The sequence below is a fragment of the Syngnathoides biaculeatus genome, chromosome 6 (genome assembly GCF_019802595.1).
Source record: "Syngnathoides biaculeatus isolate LvHL_M chromosome 6, ASM1980259v1, whole genome shotgun sequence".
Taxonomy (NCBI): Eukaryota; Metazoa; Chordata; class Actinopteri; order Syngnathiformes; family Syngnathidae; genus Syngnathoides; species Syngnathoides biaculeatus.
The window spans coordinates 23,204,656-23,222,256 of NC_084645.1; the positions used below are offsets into that span (position 1 = coordinate 23,204,656).

The 17,601-nt window shown below is 45.5% G+C and overlaps 1 protein-coding gene across 2 annotated transcripts in view; it reads left to right on the forward strand.

The window, feature by feature from the left end:
* The window catches only part of slco3a1a (solute carrier organic anion transporter family member 3A1a), a 42,034-nt gene extending 24,548 nt beyond the window's left edge, over positions 1-17,486 (forward strand). For both annotated transcript variants that reach the window (XM_061821729.1, XM_061821731.1), the window contains exons 3-9: positions 7,181-7,276; positions 7,347-7,622; positions 8,510-8,674; positions 8,764-8,962; positions 10,849-10,993; positions 12,283-12,520; positions 15,182-17,486. In XM_061821729.1, coding sequence (XP_061677713.1) covers positions 7,181-7,276; positions 7,347-7,622; positions 8,510-8,674; positions 8,764-8,962; positions 10,849-10,993; positions 12,283-12,520; positions 15,182-15,531 — 1,469 coding nt within the window. In that variant the 3' untranslated portion in view covers positions 15,532-17,486. The remainder of the gene's footprint in view (positions 1-7,180; positions 7,277-7,346; positions 7,623-8,509; positions 8,675-8,763; positions 8,963-10,848; positions 10,994-12,282; positions 12,521-15,181) is intronic.
* Positions 17,487-17,601: the final 115 nt, after the last annotated feature.

Consider the following 17,601-nt stretch of genomic DNA (forward strand, 5'->3'; position numbering starts at 1 on the left):
GATGGACTTTCCCCAAGCTTTTAAATGCTCAAGACGGTTTAGGATGGTTGGCATCTTTGCGTTGAATCAACCAGTGGTTCGCATGAACAGCGTATCCAATAGGTCATGTAACATGCACCCTATTTTGACAATGTGATGTTAAATCCTCTCCCGTTTAGTAGTGTTTTGAGAAGATTTTTATTGACAATGACGATTTTTCAGGGGCGCTGCCATTTTCGCGAGTCGCATGACCTACGTGCGCGGATGTGACGTGTACCGTGCCGCAACAAAAGCGCGATTACATCACCATTTATTCCCAGTGCCGATTTCTCGTATTTATCCTCATCTGATGAAGAAGTAGCAATATCGGTTGTTCGGGAAGACGGAGGAATACTTCTTTACAGATTTGAACCTGTGGCTGTAATTAATGTTGAATATTTGGATGGTTCTACGGGCGGAATGACGCGGAGCCTGACTACTCGGAGGCCTACGTGCAGGACATAAGTGCGGAAACAAAGGCCCCCGGGAGCTCCGGGCCGATAGCCGGAGATGGTTCTTCGGACGGGAATGCCGTGGAGTCTGACGAGCGAGCTCCGGCTAAAGGCCTCCGCCCCCGCCGAAGGCAGGCCGCGAGCTCTGGCGGCGGGCCGTGAGCCGAGCTCCGACGTCTGTGGAGGCCGTTAGCAGAGCTTCCAGGCGGCGCAGGCCGTTAGCCCCGGACACGGAACCTAGGCTAAAGGCCTCCGCGTCCACCGAAGCTCGGCTAAAACCCTCCGCCGAAACTCTGCTCGCGGCCTGCCGCCGGAGCTCGCGGGTCAGACGAAGAACGAAAATAGCAGCGCCCCTGAAAATTCGTAATTGTCGATTAAAAAAATCTTTTCAAAACACTATTAAATGAGAGACAGTTAAACATCATATTATCAAAATAGGGTACGTATTACATGACCTATTGGATACGCTGTTCACGCGAACCTTCCGTGAGCCACTTTTTTATACGGTGAACTTGGTGTAGAACTTCTCAACACACCAAAAGGTTTGGCATAATCAGTGGAGAAAAAAAAACATCGATGTTCCTGCGCGCTCCCGGAGACATCTGGACACTCTCCTGATGAGACAACAGATCTCCTCTGGGCAACCAGTTCCAGACCTAATTTTTCTGTTCTCCAAGTGTGTAGTGGCTTTGCAAAGAACCTTTATGAGTACTAGACTGGAAATTTCCCATTTTCTTTTCAGGAATGCATTCTATGTCTTGAGACGACAATTTTTATTTTTTGTTGCGTGCATTGCAGTTCCTTTTGAACAAATAGCGCCTGCGTCTGCGCAGTATTTAAAATCCGGAAAGGGAAAGCCTCATGGGCAGTCACTTTTGCCAGGCTCCTTCTATTGGTCTCAAAACAAATTAGATGGAGGCAAAAACACGAGAGCAGAGCTGGGTTATTAAATTACATCTGACGTACTCCCCCAGGAGGATCATTTACGGGACACTAAAGGGCTTCAGTGAACTACAACATGACCAAATAAGTTTGTTTTTCACTTATCTGGTATCGGGGCCGCCAGAAGGGTAAAAATGATCTTGGCGCGGTTGTGCGTAGCAAATTTTGCTCACGGCTGTGGATATGTATTGTACTTCACGGGGAATTAATGGATTTTAGCCCAGTCAAGTTTTCATTTTTAATCCCCTTGTGAAAAAGAAAAATGGACAACCCTGACACTGTCCAACTATCTTGTGTGTCAACCGTGGCGACCTTGCACCAGAAGGATGTGAGTGACTGTTTTAACACGGCACTAGGCAGAAAAATAGTGCGTTAACGACTTAATTACCAGAGTGTTCGTGTACCAGCTACTTTTGACTTTCAGCGATCTGTAGCGCCTTCCCGACGGAAGGAACTGGAAAAACTGGTGGCACAGTTGTGGATGGCCCGAGAGGATCCTGCCTGCTCTGGACCTAGTTCACGTTGCGTGCAAGTCATCAATAGTGGCTAGCATGGTGCCGACAATCCGTTGAGCTGTTTTGATTGTCCGTTGCAGTCTGAGTTTGTCCTTTTTTGTGGCGGCCCCAAACCAGACTGTGATGGAGGTACACAGTTCCGAGGATGGAGTTGATGTTCGTCTCCCACTTCAGGCCCCCTGAGACTGTAATTCCCAAGAACTTGAAGGTCGCAATGGTTGACACACAGTTGGACAGCGTCAGGGGCATCAGTTTTTCTTTTTGCACGTCTTATAAGGAATAGCTCCTATAAACAGAAATGTCTCTTGTTCTTTGTTCTTGTTGCTATGTTTTTCTTTGTTCTGCTCGCGGTACCAGGGCAGCACCGACTGCTGGAGGAAAAATTTCTCGTGTGTTTTACACACTTGGTCATTAAAGCTGATTCTGAGCTATATGATTGTGCAGTTTTGCATACTTGTTTGTTTTCAGTTGGACATGAAATGAAAGCTCTAAAGTTACCGTTTGTGTATTGGAAGTGAAATGGAAGAACAGAGTTTGTATCTCGGTTAGTGTAATTTATGTACTTTCCCATAAAGAAAGTGAGATGGCAAAAACAATATATCGTAATTTCTGGCCTCTAAGCCGCGACTTTTTTTCACACGCTTTCGACCCTGCGGCTTATGTGGTGATGCGGCTAATTTGTGCATTATTTCTAGAGGCCGCAAGGGGAAAAGGTAAGAATATATGTGCTGAGGAAGTGTCTTTTACCGGTATGTTTTTTTTTTTTTTTTTTAAACCGGCCCTGTTAGCGCTGCGCTATCATTAGCTGTGTTACTGCTGTGTCTCAGTGATTTTTACAGGGATGTCTTTTGCTTTTTTTTTTTTTTTTTTACCAGCCCTGTTAGCGCATGCTAGCGTTAGTGCCGCGCTAGCGGTTGCTGCTGTGTTCCTGCCACGTCTCAGTGATTTGGGTATGGGTTTTTTTTAACTGGCCCTGTTAGTGCTATGTTAAGCTAACCTAAAGTATTAAAACTTTGAAAACGCTTTCTGTGTACCGTCTTTGTAAATATCTCGTGTTTCAATGTGGGGACTGGCGGCTTTTACACAGGTGCGTCTTATGTATATACCAAACGGTATTTCCTTTACAAATGTACTGGATGAGGCTTATAACCAGGTGCGCTCTGTCGGCCGCGAATTACGGTACTTGTTTGTTTTCAGTTGGACCTGAGATGAAAGATCTAAAGTTACTTTTCGCTTATTGGAAATGAAATGGAAGAACAGCACTTGCGCTGATGGGTGACGTTATATCGACAGTATGAGTGTGTATCTCAGTTACTGTGATTTATGTACTTTCCCTGAAAGAAACTGAGATGGCAAAAGCAATATTGTTGGACACACGTTAATATTAAGTTTGCACTTTTTGGATTCGGAATTACGATGGGTATTCTATGCTCTATTGCCATTGCACTTTGTTTTGGATTTACTGCAAAATGTATATTTTATATTGTCACTGCATGTATTTGTCCACTTGTAGAAGGGCGGGGGTGGTTGCTTTTGCACTTTTGTCTTCCTCTTCCCCTGATGAAACCTCAAAAGTTTGCAAAAGGAAGAGGCAAGCTTTCATTTACGTGGAAGCCTCACTCATAACCACAACTTTCGACTGCATGTCAAGAAATAAGTAGAATTAATAAAAATCACCCCCCCCCCCCACATAATGACACTTGTCAATAATTTAATAAAATAAATGGATGTGGAATAGTCATTAAAAAAGGGAACTAAATAAAGTACCTAAAAAAAAAAAAAAAAAAGTAAAGTACCTAAAAATAGCAAATAAAAAAATAATAAGTCAGAGTGCCGAATGGATGAAATTGTTTTTTTTTAAATGGTGAGAAACAAAATGCAAAATAAATAAATGAAATAATTATAAAAAAGCTGCTTACAAGTGACTGATTAAAAAAAAAATAATCCAAACAGGAATTTCCTGCCTCCCGTTGCATTTTCCAAAAGGCAAATATTTTCAACATATGTTGATCAACTTCAAGCCCTATAAAGATGTTGTTTTTTTTTTTTTTTTCCCTCTCAAAAAAATTTCTTTTTCTGTGAAACGCAACCGCTATTTGAATGGCGGAGGGTGTCGACGTGCGATGTAACCGCCGCTTCTGGCAAGCGCACATCTACGCGGCGCGCCGTTGATTAGACCCACCCGCGGCCGGTCCGACGGGCCAATGGGAGGGTTTTGTTTTTTGAAGCTAACTCAGCGATCGTGCGAGGGATCGTGTCGGAGGGGCGTCTGGGCGGCAGATTTCGTCCCGGGTGCTGTCCGCTGACATCTGGCCCACCTTGAGAAGAGTACGACGGAGTCAACCCTTACCTGAAGAAGTCGTTTTTAAACAAAGCGCTCAAGCTTTAAACATTAACCGGCTTGTTTGGAGAGGAAAATGAGCCCGAAAGGCAGCGGAGCGTGACGTTCTTTCGCAGTGAATTTCAATTGCTAAACTTGTGTTGGATCTCCCAGGGCCAGCGCGGTTGGGCTGTTGCCGTCCTAAATCCTTTATTAACGATACAAATCGTGTTTTAAAGTACATAAAAGCTTGATGAGTGTAAAAAGAAAACCACTTTGAAAACATTCCATTTCCAATCTGCTTTTGAATAAGAAGATAGCACTCTGTGCATTTGAGATGTGTGAACTCCTCACATCTTATCACTGTGCCACTAGTGTTAGGCGTTCTCTGCAGATATATTCCCATGAGTCCTGTTGTGTTGTCAGTCCCCGAGGGTTGCGCCACCGTTTGTTTTCTGTCCATTGCTTAATTGTATTACTGCAACATAGAGGCTGTTTAGTGTTTGCTCGTGGACGGAAAGGCAAAATGGCCATTGACTGTTCCTTATGGTGTATGTGCCTTGGCCACTAGGGGGCTGTATAATACAGACACGAAAAAGAAGAGCTTCACAACTAAGGGACTACCGTAATTTCTGGCCTGCGAGCCGCGGCTTTTTTCACACACTTTCAAACCCTGAGGTTTATGCGGTGATACGGCACTAACGTTAGCGCACCTGGTTATAAGCCTCGGTACACACGTTGCTAGAAATTCTATAAAAATCGATAGAATTCTATAGAATTTGTACAGAACAACTTGTTCTATAGAACTTTTGCTGTGATTTTCTATAGAATTTCTACCGAAGAAAAATGTCTCTATAGAAATTCTGTAGAACCTGGGTCCTAAAGATCTATAGTTCTTTAGAAATGTTAAATTATTGTTAAAATTTTAGCAGGGCAGAAAGAGTTTAACCCGAGCGCCGCGCCAAGGCGAGCGTCGAACTCTTTCTGTGTACCGAGGCTTATAACTAGTTGCTCTCTGTAGGCAGGGAATTACGGTAAATACGTCGCAGTAATATTGCTCATTTTTCACAGAGCATAAAAAATATACGCCTGAAAATATTGTCTGTCAACATTTGTTGCTGCATTGTTTCTGTTCAAACATCTCTTTTAAAGGGTTATTACTACAGCAAGGTCATTGCTTGTTTTGCTAGCATTGCATTGTTTGTTAGCGTTAGGTTGTCGGCCTTTTGTAAGTCGTTGCGGTGGTTGCGTGGCTAGGTTAAATACACAATGTGAAATTGTCTTTGTTGAACGTTTGAACTTCGACTGGAAGCGGCCCCTAACTGCTCAAAGCTAGCACTGCATCTGGACTACAGATTGAATTTAGCTCTCTGCAAAATCACGCATCTTTTCATGTCTTTGATTGTCGTAGTTTATTGATGATGTAAATGTAATAAATCACTATCTAAAGCTTGTTGCTCATGGCCCAAGACAAAAGACATAAAACAAAGCATAACCAGATATATAAAAAAAAAAAAAAAAAAAAAAACAACGTAGCAAGTTGGGCCACTCTTAAGTCAAGGTAGCACAATTTGACAATTTAAAATGATCTCACACTGTTGCCCAACATTTACAGCGAAGCGGGAGGAAGGAAGTCTTGTGACTCGTCACATTAAGCCACCCACTTTCCAACGTGTAATAGCTTTTGGACGCTCATGACCTCATTGCTTGCTCTTGGAACTCTTCTCGGAGTACAACACAGAATACAATCAAATGAAAAGAAAACATCCAAGTCATTAGACCAACTCGATTTTATCTCCACTTGGGTTCAACTGGGGAATGACACGAGCAGATTTCCAATTATTTTATTTGACTATTATTTATTATTTTTAATTTAATTTTATTATTTATGATAATTTTAATATTATTTATTTATTATTTATTATTATAATCAGTTGTAGTAATCATCACGTTGCCTGACATATTGCCGGTCTGTCATAGTTCTTGTACGCATGCTAGTTAAGATTGACTCAACAGCGCCTTTGTTGGGTTTTGCACAGTAGAGCACTCACAATCATTTTTTCAAAAAATCCATTATTATTCCCAGTCACTCGCATTTGAAAAATGTACAGGGTGTGGTCAGTCATGCCCGCAGATATAGTTACGGGTGTGATTATGGATGGGATCTCAAGAGCTTAAAATAAGTTACTGAGTTGTTATACCAGAGTATGTAGTTGTACCCTAATACCACACTGATAATTTATTGACACTGTACAGATATTTTTAAAGAGGTCAATAGATATTCAATTTCAAAAATATTCATACAATCGTCAAAAGAGAGTGACTGTATTCCCAATTATTTTTCCTTGTAACAGTGTTATTAAAGTTCAAACTGCTTAATGTTACGGTGGCTTTCAGTAGTATTAAAAGTACATTTTTCAAGTTAAAAACTTCATTTTTGAAAAAAGTATTTTTTTAGATGGTACTTCAAGCCATTGAGGCTATTTTTGTAATCACTCTGCCTTTGTTAAATAACGTAGATAAAGGGGTTTGTTTACAAGCAGTACTGAAGTTTACCAGGTACCTGTTGGAATGGTACCAACTTTATTTCAAGGTATCAGGTACTCGCGAAGGCTGCCGAGACCAGCCACCGATACTCAGGCATCGTGTAAGTCCTCCTCGCCAATAGTTGGTGCTACAGCATGACATTTTGACACATCAGCTAATTGTATTCTGTGTCAAACAAGATGGTATTGGAGAGTACTCATACTTGGTCGTTCTGAATAAAGGAAAGTGTTCTCGAACATCCCTAACTGTGGGGCAATTCAGTTTTTACCACATGCCGTGGAAGTACCTGTGACATCATGGTGAAAAGGTCTATACAAGCACAAAGTCAGTATCCCGAGTACTGCGTGTCCCATTTAGCGTTTGGTCTTTGTACTCTTCCTGCACAGGGATCCTCTTTTCCACTCTGGTCTTCGGGCCTGCCTGTGGCTTCATCCTGGGCTCCGTCTGCACCAAGTTCTACGTGGACGCCATCTTCGACATAGGTGAGTTGCCCCGTTCCACGCGTGTTCATGTCTTTGGGTGAACTGCACGTGACACCCCCCCCCCCCCCAGACAAGCCCAGCATCACCCCGGAAGACCCGCGGTGGATCGGGGCCTGGTGGGCGGGCTTCCTCCTGTGCGGCGCGTTACTCTTCTGCTCGGCGATCCTGATGTTCGGCTTCCCTCAGTCGTTGCCCGTCAAGGACAAAGAGGAGGGGCCGGACAGCGAGCAGGCCATGCTTCCTCCGGTTCCTCTCGGCCCAGACTCTGAGACTCCCAAGCCCAGCAACGGCGCCGTGAGCAACCACGAGCGGGCCAACAGCCCCACCTGCTGTCAGCAACTGAGGGGTGAGCATCTTGCGTGATCATGGCGGTCCACAGGCGCCCTCTTGTGCTACTCGAAGATTCCATCCATCCATTTTCTTTGTCGCTTATCCTCACGGGGGTCGCGGGGATTGCTGGAGCCCGTCCCAGCTGTCGACGTTCAGGAGGTTAATTGGAGACTCTAAATTGTTCATAGGTGTGATTGTGAGTGCGCAACTCTTGTCTGTTGCCAGTTGAGGGTGTACCTTGCGTCCTGCCCGTTGACAGCCAGGATAGGCTCCAGCACTTCCACGGACCTTGTGAGGATAAGCGGCACGGAAAATGAACGCGTCAATACATGTCTTTTCAACATTCTCTGTCTTCAAAACTGTTAACGAAATATTAACAAAAGAAATTAACGGAGCGGCACACTGGAGCAGCTGGGAAAGCGTTGGCCTCAGAGTTCTGAGGTCCCGGGTTCAATCCCGGACCCGCCCATGTGGAGTTTGCACGTTCTCCGCGTGCCTGCGTGGGTTTCCTCCGGGCATTCCAGTTTCCTCCCACATCCCAAAAACATGCAACATTAATTGGACATTTCCCCCAGGTGTCATTGCGAGTATGGCTGTTTGTCACGATGTGCCCAGCGATTGGCTGGCGACCAGTTCAGGGTCTCGCCCGTTGACAGCTGGGATAGGCTCCAGCACTCCCTGTGACCCTCGTGAGGATAAGCGGCTAAGAAAATGGATGGATGAATTTGAACCCAATTTAAGCAAACGAAAGCCATGAATGAAATGAATCCACTAATATCAATCCATTTTCCTCCTACATTGCAAAGATTTTATTGATTTCTCAGTTATCATTTGGGTGAGTGCGACCGGCTCAAGCTCACCTGCCGTGCCGCGGTGTCATCGCGGTCTTCCCCCCCCCTGCAGTCATCCCCAAAGTGACCAAGCATCTGCTGTCCAACCCGGTGTTCACGTGCATCATCCTGGCCGCCTGCATGGAGATCGCGGTGGTGGCCGGCTTCGCCGCCTTCCTGGCCAAATACTTGGAGCAACAGTTCAACCTCACCACGACGTCGGCCAACCAGCTGCTAGGTCGGACGCGACACCCTCGCCCGTTCCGTCGTACGCGTGTGCTGAAAGAATTGAAATTTATTGATTGACCTTTTTTTTTTTTTTCGCAGGCATGACGGCCATCCCGTGCGCCTGCCTCGGCATCTTCATGGGCGGCCTGCTGGTGAAGAAGCTCAACCTGTCCGCGCTGGGCGCCATCCGCATGGCCATGCTGGTCAACCTCATCTCCACCGCCTGCTACGTCTCCTTCCTCTTCCTGGGCTGCGACACGGGCTCCGTCGCGGGGGTGACCGTCATGTACGGCAACAAGTAAGGCCGGACAAAATGACAAGCGGCACGTTTCCCTCCGTCCGTTTTCTTGGCCGCTTATCCTCACGAGGCTCGCGGGCAGGTGGCAGAGTACGCCCTGAACTGGTCGCGAGCCAATCGCGGGGCACATTGACACAAACAGCCGCACTCGCAATCACACCTATGGGCAATTTTTGTCGCGTGTTTTGGGGATGTGGGAGGAAACGGGAGGGCCCGGAGAAAATCCACGTAGGTACGGGGAGAACATGCAAACGCCACACAGGCGGGGCCGGGATCGAACCCTGGACCTCAGAACTCTGAGGCCAAGGCTTTCCAGCTGCTTCACCGTGCCACCCAATCATCACATTTTTTTGAAAGGAATTGATGCTTCCCTGATTTTGTTTTGTTAGAACTGTGCATATTAATGGTTTAAAATGTCGTCTTTTCCTTTCGGCTTGTCCCGTTAGGGGTCGGCGCAGCGTATCATCGAATCTAATAGTTTAAAATGTAATTGCTTAAAAGTACTTACCTGAAACGTAAATGACTGACAATTTTTTTTCGGTTCACGCGTACATGCGCAAATTTCCACTAGCATCGCAGGCTAAACCTAACTCCTCCCCGACACGCAGATATTAAATACTGATGTCTCGCATATTTTGTGTTTGCTGCCGCTTCATGGCCAGCAATTCCTTGAAAAATGTTTTGAAGACCCGGCAGGAGATTTCATGGTTAAATGAAGAAATAAAATCTCAAAACAACATAGAGTAATGGAATATGCTTTAAAAAATTAAACAGCTTGCGCATCACAGTTTCGTACTTCGATGCCTGTCGTCAATGTGCCGCTTCTGGCTTTGGCCACCGCCGCACAGGTTATTGCAGACAAAAAAAATTATGCAAGGTTTTTGACAACTGACACAGTACGCTGTGGTAATATTTTTTTCGTTAAGGGTAAAGAATAAATGCCAAATTTCTTATATTGTCTGTTTACATATGTTGCTGCAGCATTTGCGTTCAAGTATCTGTTGCTTGAAGGGTCAACTAACAACAGCAACATCCACGCTTGTTTTTTTTTTTTTTTTTTCTCCACATCTATGGTGTTGTGTTGTGTTCAAGATTGCCTCCGTATGTGGCAGAGGTGTCAAACTCGAGGCCCGGGGGCCACATCCGGCCCACCGTATGATTTTATGTGGCCCTCGCGAACGCAAGTCACGCGTCACCTTCCATGACTCTTGTTAAAATCTGTGCCAAAACTTCAAATTGCATTATCATAAATGATAATATTGATATATTGCAAGCGTTTTTATGTTACCAAACATCAACAGTAGTTGGAAAAACACGTTACCCTTGTTTTCTGATTCCAGAAGTAATTCATACATTTCACGTGTCAATATGATGAGGCGATTAAACGATTTTTATGGTTTCAGAGCCATCTAACGGCCCTCTGAGGGAAAACGGAACTACAGTGTAGCCGGCGACAAAAATTAGTTTGACACCCGTGTTATGTGGTGTCAGAAAAAGATTTTGCTAAACGGGTACGCAGACCTTTGTGAGTTAAGTGCTTTGTTTAAACTTCAAATGTCAGTGTCCATAAACATCATAAAGCAAGCATTAGGTCTCCTTTTGCTGCTTATTGTGAAGTTCACTACCACCATTTTGCACTTGCAACTCAATTTTTTGCTCCCAATTTTTAGACCAAAAAAAAAAAAAAAAAAACAGATGTTGATGATTTGTCCTGTCCAGTCATCTTTTCTAAGTGTTTTGCTGCCATCGTGTGGCATGCACATGTAATTACAAACTTCTCTCGGGGAGGCAATCACTTCTGGATTTTCAACTCTTGCGGCGAGTTCACGATAAATGGTTTGACGTCGGTTCCAAGTAAGCGTTGTCTCCTGTCTGTGTGTCGTCAGCACGTTGCAGGTGGGCAAGAAGCCGGAAGCGCCGTGCATCAGTCGGTGCAACTGCTTCACGTCGTCCATCAGCCCCGTGTGCGGCTCCAACGACGTCACCTACCTGTCGGCCTGCTTCGCCGGATGCACGCACGCCGTCGCTCAGGTCTGCTTCCGGGCCGCCGTGTGAAAAATGGAAAAGGGGGGAGGGGGGTTGCAGAGACCTAACCAATAGCGAACACCTTACAGGACACTGCGGTGATTTTGACAAGGAATCAATTTTGAAAATGACAAAATGCGTGAACATTTGAATTCAACAAACGATCACGTTGAATCTTTTCTGTATTTGAATATAATGTGAGTTAAGGATGAGATTCTTCCACTTCGGTCTGATGTAGTTGAGAATATTGACAATGAAATATTTTTATAACGTTTTAACAGTATTTTATTATGTACGGTAATTCCCGGCCTCACCCAGTACATTTGTAAAGGAATTACCATTTGGTACATACATACGCCGCACCCTTGTAAAAGTCCCAAGTGCCCACATTGAAACCCGAGATATTTAAAAAGAACGACGGGACACGGAGAGTTTAACGCCAATGCTAGCGCCGTGCTAACGGTAACGCTAGCGCCACGCTAACAGAGCTGGTTAAAAATACCGCAGCTGTGTAAAAGCTGCAATTGCCCACTTTGAAACACAAGATATTTACAAAGACGGCACACAGTTTAACGCTAGCGCCGCACTAACGCTAATGCTAGTGCCGCGCTAATGCTAACGCTAATGCTGGCGCCGCGTAACAGGGCCGGTAAAAAAAGAAACACCGGTAAAAATCACTGAGGCACGGCAGTAACACGCTAGCGCAGCGCTAACAGGGCCGGACCGGTAAAAGTCACTTCCTTGGCACATATATTCCACCGGTCTCACGCTTACCTTTTCCGCTCGAGTTCCCCCTTGCGGCCGTTGGAAAAAAAATGCACAAATTAGCCGCGTCACCGCATAAACTGCAGGGTTTAAAGCGGGTGGAAAAAATATCGTGGCTTATGGGCCAGAAATTGCAGTATATAAAAAATACATTTTTGGAAATGTTGCTTATATATATATTACAATTTAAATGTTTATGTGACAAGGTTAATTTTGTGCGCAATTATTGGAATTTTTCAAAATGACATTTCTTAATAAAATAGCTGTTCGACATAATGCGATTAAAAAGTGAAATGTCTTGGCGACCTAATATTCAAATTTAAATGCAGAAGCCAATTATAACAAAATGAAGCCACACAAGCTTTATCAAAATCTAAGAATGTCCGTCGTTTGAGTCCCGAGGTGTCTTATTTCCACTAGCGGGAACCTCAGACCATTAAAAATCGCACCGAGCAGATTCTGTTTGGCCGTAGCGCTCCAGTTCCCTTCTGAATTGTCTTTTTTCTTTTTTTTTTTTTGTCTCTACGCAGAACCTGAGCGGATGCGCCTGCGTGTCCGCCGAGAGCGAATTAGCCACGGCGGTTCCGGGCAAATGCCCGACGACCGGCTGCCAGGAGGCTTTCCTCATCTTCCTGTGCATCATCTGCTTGTGCAGCCTGGTGGGCGCCATGGCCCAGACGCCCTCCGTCATCGTCCTCATCAGGACCGTCACCCCCGAACTCAAGTCCTACGCGCTCGGGGTTTTGTTTCTTTTGCTCCGACTCCTCGGTAAGACCGCCTGATGTTTTACTTTGCACAATATTGATAACAGTTCTTCAGTGCAAAGCATTTTCATAAAGTTTGTAAACAATCTGTACACAATCTGATTACCGTAATTTCCGGTCTATAGAGCGCACCTGGTTATAAGCCTCACCCAGTACATCTGTAAAGGAAATACCGTTTGGTACATACATAAGACGCACCCGTGTAAAAGCCGCAAGTGGCCGCGTTGAAACACGAGATATTTACAAAGACGGTAAACAGAAAGCGTTTTCAAAGTTTTAATACCTTAGCTTAGCTTAACATAGCAACAACACGGTAGATTGAACAGCGCTGGTAAAATAAAAAATGTAAAAAACGGTTGCGTCAGCTACACAGTACAAACATAGTAGCACAGCGCTATATAAAAAAAAAAAAACGCGCTATCCACTAGCGTGGGACTAACCACACTAACCGCTAGCGACACGCACGTACTCTAAAAGCAAGATATCCGTGTTAACGCACACACCGTTGTGAGACGCAGACAACATAGGGGAACAAAAGGGGGATGGGGCGCCAGCGCGGCGCTAACCACTCGCGCCACGCTAACTGCTAGCGACACACGCGTACACAAAAAGGAAGATACCCGTGTTAACGCACACACCGTTGAGTTTGAGAGTGACACGCAGACAATATGGGGGAACAAAAGGAGGATAGGGTGCTAGCGCGGCGCTAACAGGGCCATAAAAAAAGAACACACATCGATAAAAGTCACTTTCTCGGCACATACATTCCACCGGTCTCACTCTTACCTTTTCCGCTCGAGTGCCCCCTTGCGGCCGTTAGGAAAAAAAATGCACAAATCAGCCGCATCACCGCATTAGCTGGAGGGTTGAAAACGTGGGGAAAAAGTCGCGGTTTATAGGCCGGAAACTACGGTACAATAAAGCCATTAAGTACTTGGTAAGAAAAAAATAAAGTGGGGAAAATACCTGCGGGAAAAAAATACCAAACACATAACAGTCTGATTTGACGGGCGCCATCGCACTTGCCAATCTGCACAGTCGACCACGAAAAATCATGCAGGTAAAATTAGTCACGAGTAGAAATACATAGATATCGAAAGGCGTCGCTCGGTTTGCGTAGTCTTGACCATTGTTCCCTCTAAGCTGCGCCACTGCGCAATCGCGCACTTGTCGCACCCTTTTTTTTTTTTTTTTTTTTTGGAAACGCGGAAGCACACGGTCTTCGAGCTGCTGCTCAGCCTACTTCCAATTCCTAGTTTACCTGACACCGCCCCCTCCGCTCTTAAAACGGGTACACTCATAATTAGAACACAGAACACACACCCGCAACTTTATATCTGCGGGCATGACTGGCGGACCACACCCGCAACTATATATCTGCGGGCATGACCGACCACACCCGTACATTGTTCAAATGTAGGTGACTGAATAAGCAGTTACGTGTACTTTCAATCCAAGGTAATATATGAAATTGTGGTTACAATTTAAACATGTCCGTTTGATATTCCAGTCTTCTTCTGGTTGACATAAGCAGCGTCGTCTTGTCGCGAGCTTCGGTAGCTACTCCTCGTCCTCCTTTAGTGATAATGTCAATTTGCACGATATCTAGCGAGTCGCACTTATCGCTTAGCATCCCCCCTAGTAGCTCTCGAACTGCCAGGAAAGCAGAGAGAACAGTTGGACGTGGACAAAGACGTGTTAGTGTCGTCTAGTCGCGAGCTTCGGTAGCTATTCCTCGTCCTCCTTTAGCGATAATGACACTTTGCGCGATATCTAGCGAGCCGTACTTATCGCTTAGCATTCCCCCTCGTAGCTCTCGAGCTGCCAGGAAAGAAGAGAGAACAGTTGGACGTGGACAAAGACGTGTTAGTGTCGTCTAGTCGCGAGCTTCGGTAGCTATTCCTCGTCCTCCTTTAGCGATAATGACACTTTGCACGATATCTAGCGAGCCGTACTTATCGCTTAGCATTCCCCCTCGTAGCTCTCGAGCTGCCAGGAAAGCAGAGCGAACTGTTGGACGTGGACAAAGACGTGTCAGTGTCGTTTTGTCGTGAGCTTTGGTGGCTACTCCTCGTCCTCCTTCAGTTATAATGACACTGCGCGATATCTAGCGAGTCGCACTTATAGCATAGCATCCCACTAGTAGCTCTCGAGCTGCCAGGAAAGCACAGAGAACTGTTGAACATGGACAAAGACGTGTCAGTGTTGTCTTGTCGCGGGCTTCGATAGTTACTCCTCGTTCTCCTTTAGCGATAATGACACTTTGTGCGATATCTAGCGAGTCGCACTGATAGCTTAGCATTCCCCCTCGTACCTCTCGAGGTGCCAGGAAAGCACAGAGAACTGTTGAATATGGACAAAGACGTGTCTGTGTCGTCTTGTCGCGAGCTTCGGTAGCTACTCCTTGTCCTCTAGCGATAATGACACTTTGAGCGATATCTAGCGAGTGGCACTTATCGCTTAGCATTCCCCCTCGTAGCTCTCGAGCTGCCAGGAAAGCACAGAAAAGCGTTGGAGGTGGACAAAGTCACCAGGCGATATCGCGACGGCTCGACAAAGTCCAAAAGTTTCCTGTAGGCCAAACTTATACTTCGTCCTCTACGGTACTGTGTGAATTTGCGTTTAAAAGTCACAATAGCCGTTTGGTCACGTGTTCACCGCCCAGGCTTCATCCCGCCGCCCCTGATCTTCGGCGCGGGCATCGACTCCACGTGCCTGTTCTGGAGCTCGGACTGCGGCGACAAAGGCGCTTGCCTGCTGTACGACAACCTGTCCTACCGGCGCTTGTACGTGAGCCTGGCCATCATCCTGAAGGCGGTGGCCTTCCTGCTGTACACCACCACGTGGTACTGCCTCCGCCGCAACTACAACGCCTACATCAAGAGCCACGAGGCCCACATGGCGCCGGCCGACTTCTACCCGTCGCTCACGGACGCTCCCAAAGTGGACAGGACGCAGTTCATATACAACCTGGAGGACCACGAGTTTTGCGAAAACATGGAGTCGGTTTTATAGGACCCGGCCGGCACCAGGACGCCCGTTCTGGATTTTGCCGAGGAATTTCGGCCCTGGCCGCCGTTGCTGCTGCTACAACTCGCCGTCCTGGTAAAACAAGGGTCCATTGTAGCAGGGGTGGGTGGCGCTGGTACGGTTGAAAAGGGAAGTTCGTGGTGAATTTCCACGGGAGGTTAAGATGGGAAATTTTGGAAATAATCAACCCGACGGCATTTGCTAATTTACCAAATTTTGCTTTGCCGCCCCCTGGTGGGATGTCAGTGTCATTGATATCCATCCAATTTTCCAAGCCATCGTTTGGGACATGGTAAGTTTCTTTCGGCTTGTCCCGTTAGGGGTCGCCATACGCACGTGTTATTAAAAAAAAAAAAAAAATAATAATAATGTCATTGCCCATCAATGCCACGAGGTGGTGCCAAAAGCACTTGTGGCATTATAAGCAATTGCAAACCTTCTTCCTGTCGAAATAGAGACAAAATAAAACTCCCCGTGGCAACTTTCCAACGTCGGAAATCCTCCCGCAACCGTCGTCGGGGGGACGAAGACGACGACGCGTTTATTTAGAGCCGAGATCGTTCCGTGCTTTGACCGCTCGTGCAGCTCCGGCGCGGCAGCGGTTAAGCGCGCCACGTGACCGCGCAGGCGGGCGTTTCGAGGAGCGTCGGGGCCACTTGGAAAATATGGGACTAGAATATTCTCAAAACGGAAGTCGAGAGTTCAAATGAAGTATTGCGAGAAGCGATGTTTTCATATTGATATGCGTTTGTTTGTAAAGATTACAACAATACAACAATGTGTTTGAAATATTACGAAAATAAGAGAGATAAAGTTGTAGAATTACGAGGTTGCCAGATTACCGGAAATAATACAATAATACTACATTGACTAGAATTATTACAAGGATGAAGTTGAAATGGAAAATTACATGTTGAACTGGTACAAGATTCAATTTGAAGCGATAAAAAAATGACAAATGACAAAAATGCGTTATTTAAAGCCTACATCCGAAATTTGACAAGTGGCCTTTGAAAACGCTCCGACCGAAGTTTGTGGCTGCTGCCCCGTCAAGCTGTTTACAAGTCAAGTGCGAAAACCCCGCACCCCCCCCCGACTATTGACTCCCGTGGACACCCCCCCACCCCCCACCCCACCCGAAACCTTTTCGACGACGACGGTCACGCCGCAATCGCTCCCCGCAAACGTCGCGCCGTCTTTTTCCCGTCTGCCGTGACTTTTCTTTCACCCCAACCGAATTTGTCTTAAAAAAGGGAGTTTTTTTTTTTTTTTTTTTTTTTTTTTTTTTTTTTTGTACCGATGAGATTATTGTTCTTTGGATTGCGACACTTCCCCGGGTGAAAAAGTTCCATTTTTGTGTGTACTGACGAAGTAAAAAAAAAAAAATAATAATATGAGGAAAAACGAGTAATATATTTATCTTTTTGAAGGCCAGGATGGTCTATATTCGATGTCAACATTAAAAGATAGTCTGCGTGGTAGTAGAGAAGAGGATGGTTTGCAGTGAGAGTAGACGAAACGTGTCGCACATCAGTTTTTGCGCTAGCTCCGAATCCGCATCAGGTCGACCCAACCAACCAACCAACGTTAAGTTTATTTCTATTCCCCCCGCGGAAAGAATTGGACTACTGATTTCTCCGCAGTTCTAGTTGGAACCTTTTCGTACACTTTTTTTTTTTTTTCTATGCCATATGTTTTTCTCTGGAATTGTTTTGTTTTTTTTTTTTTTTCAATGAAAAAGTACATTTGTGCACGGGTTGGGGGGGGGGGTCGTTCCCCCCGCCCCCAAATGGTAGAAATCAGCAAGCGTCAATCGGAAGGAGGTGGCCACTTAGCTAAATGTATTTTTATATTATCCAACGTTGCATGTAGTAATATTATGTAGAGGGGAACGGATGAAAATCATCTTTATGGAATAAAATCCCCGTTCAACAACTGCATTTTTTTTTTTTGTTGACTTTGGTTTTCTTTGAGGTTCTCTTTGATATTTACATTAGTTATGATGAGCTTACGCGTCAAAGTGGGGAAACTGCTTTTTCCACAACACTGTATGAA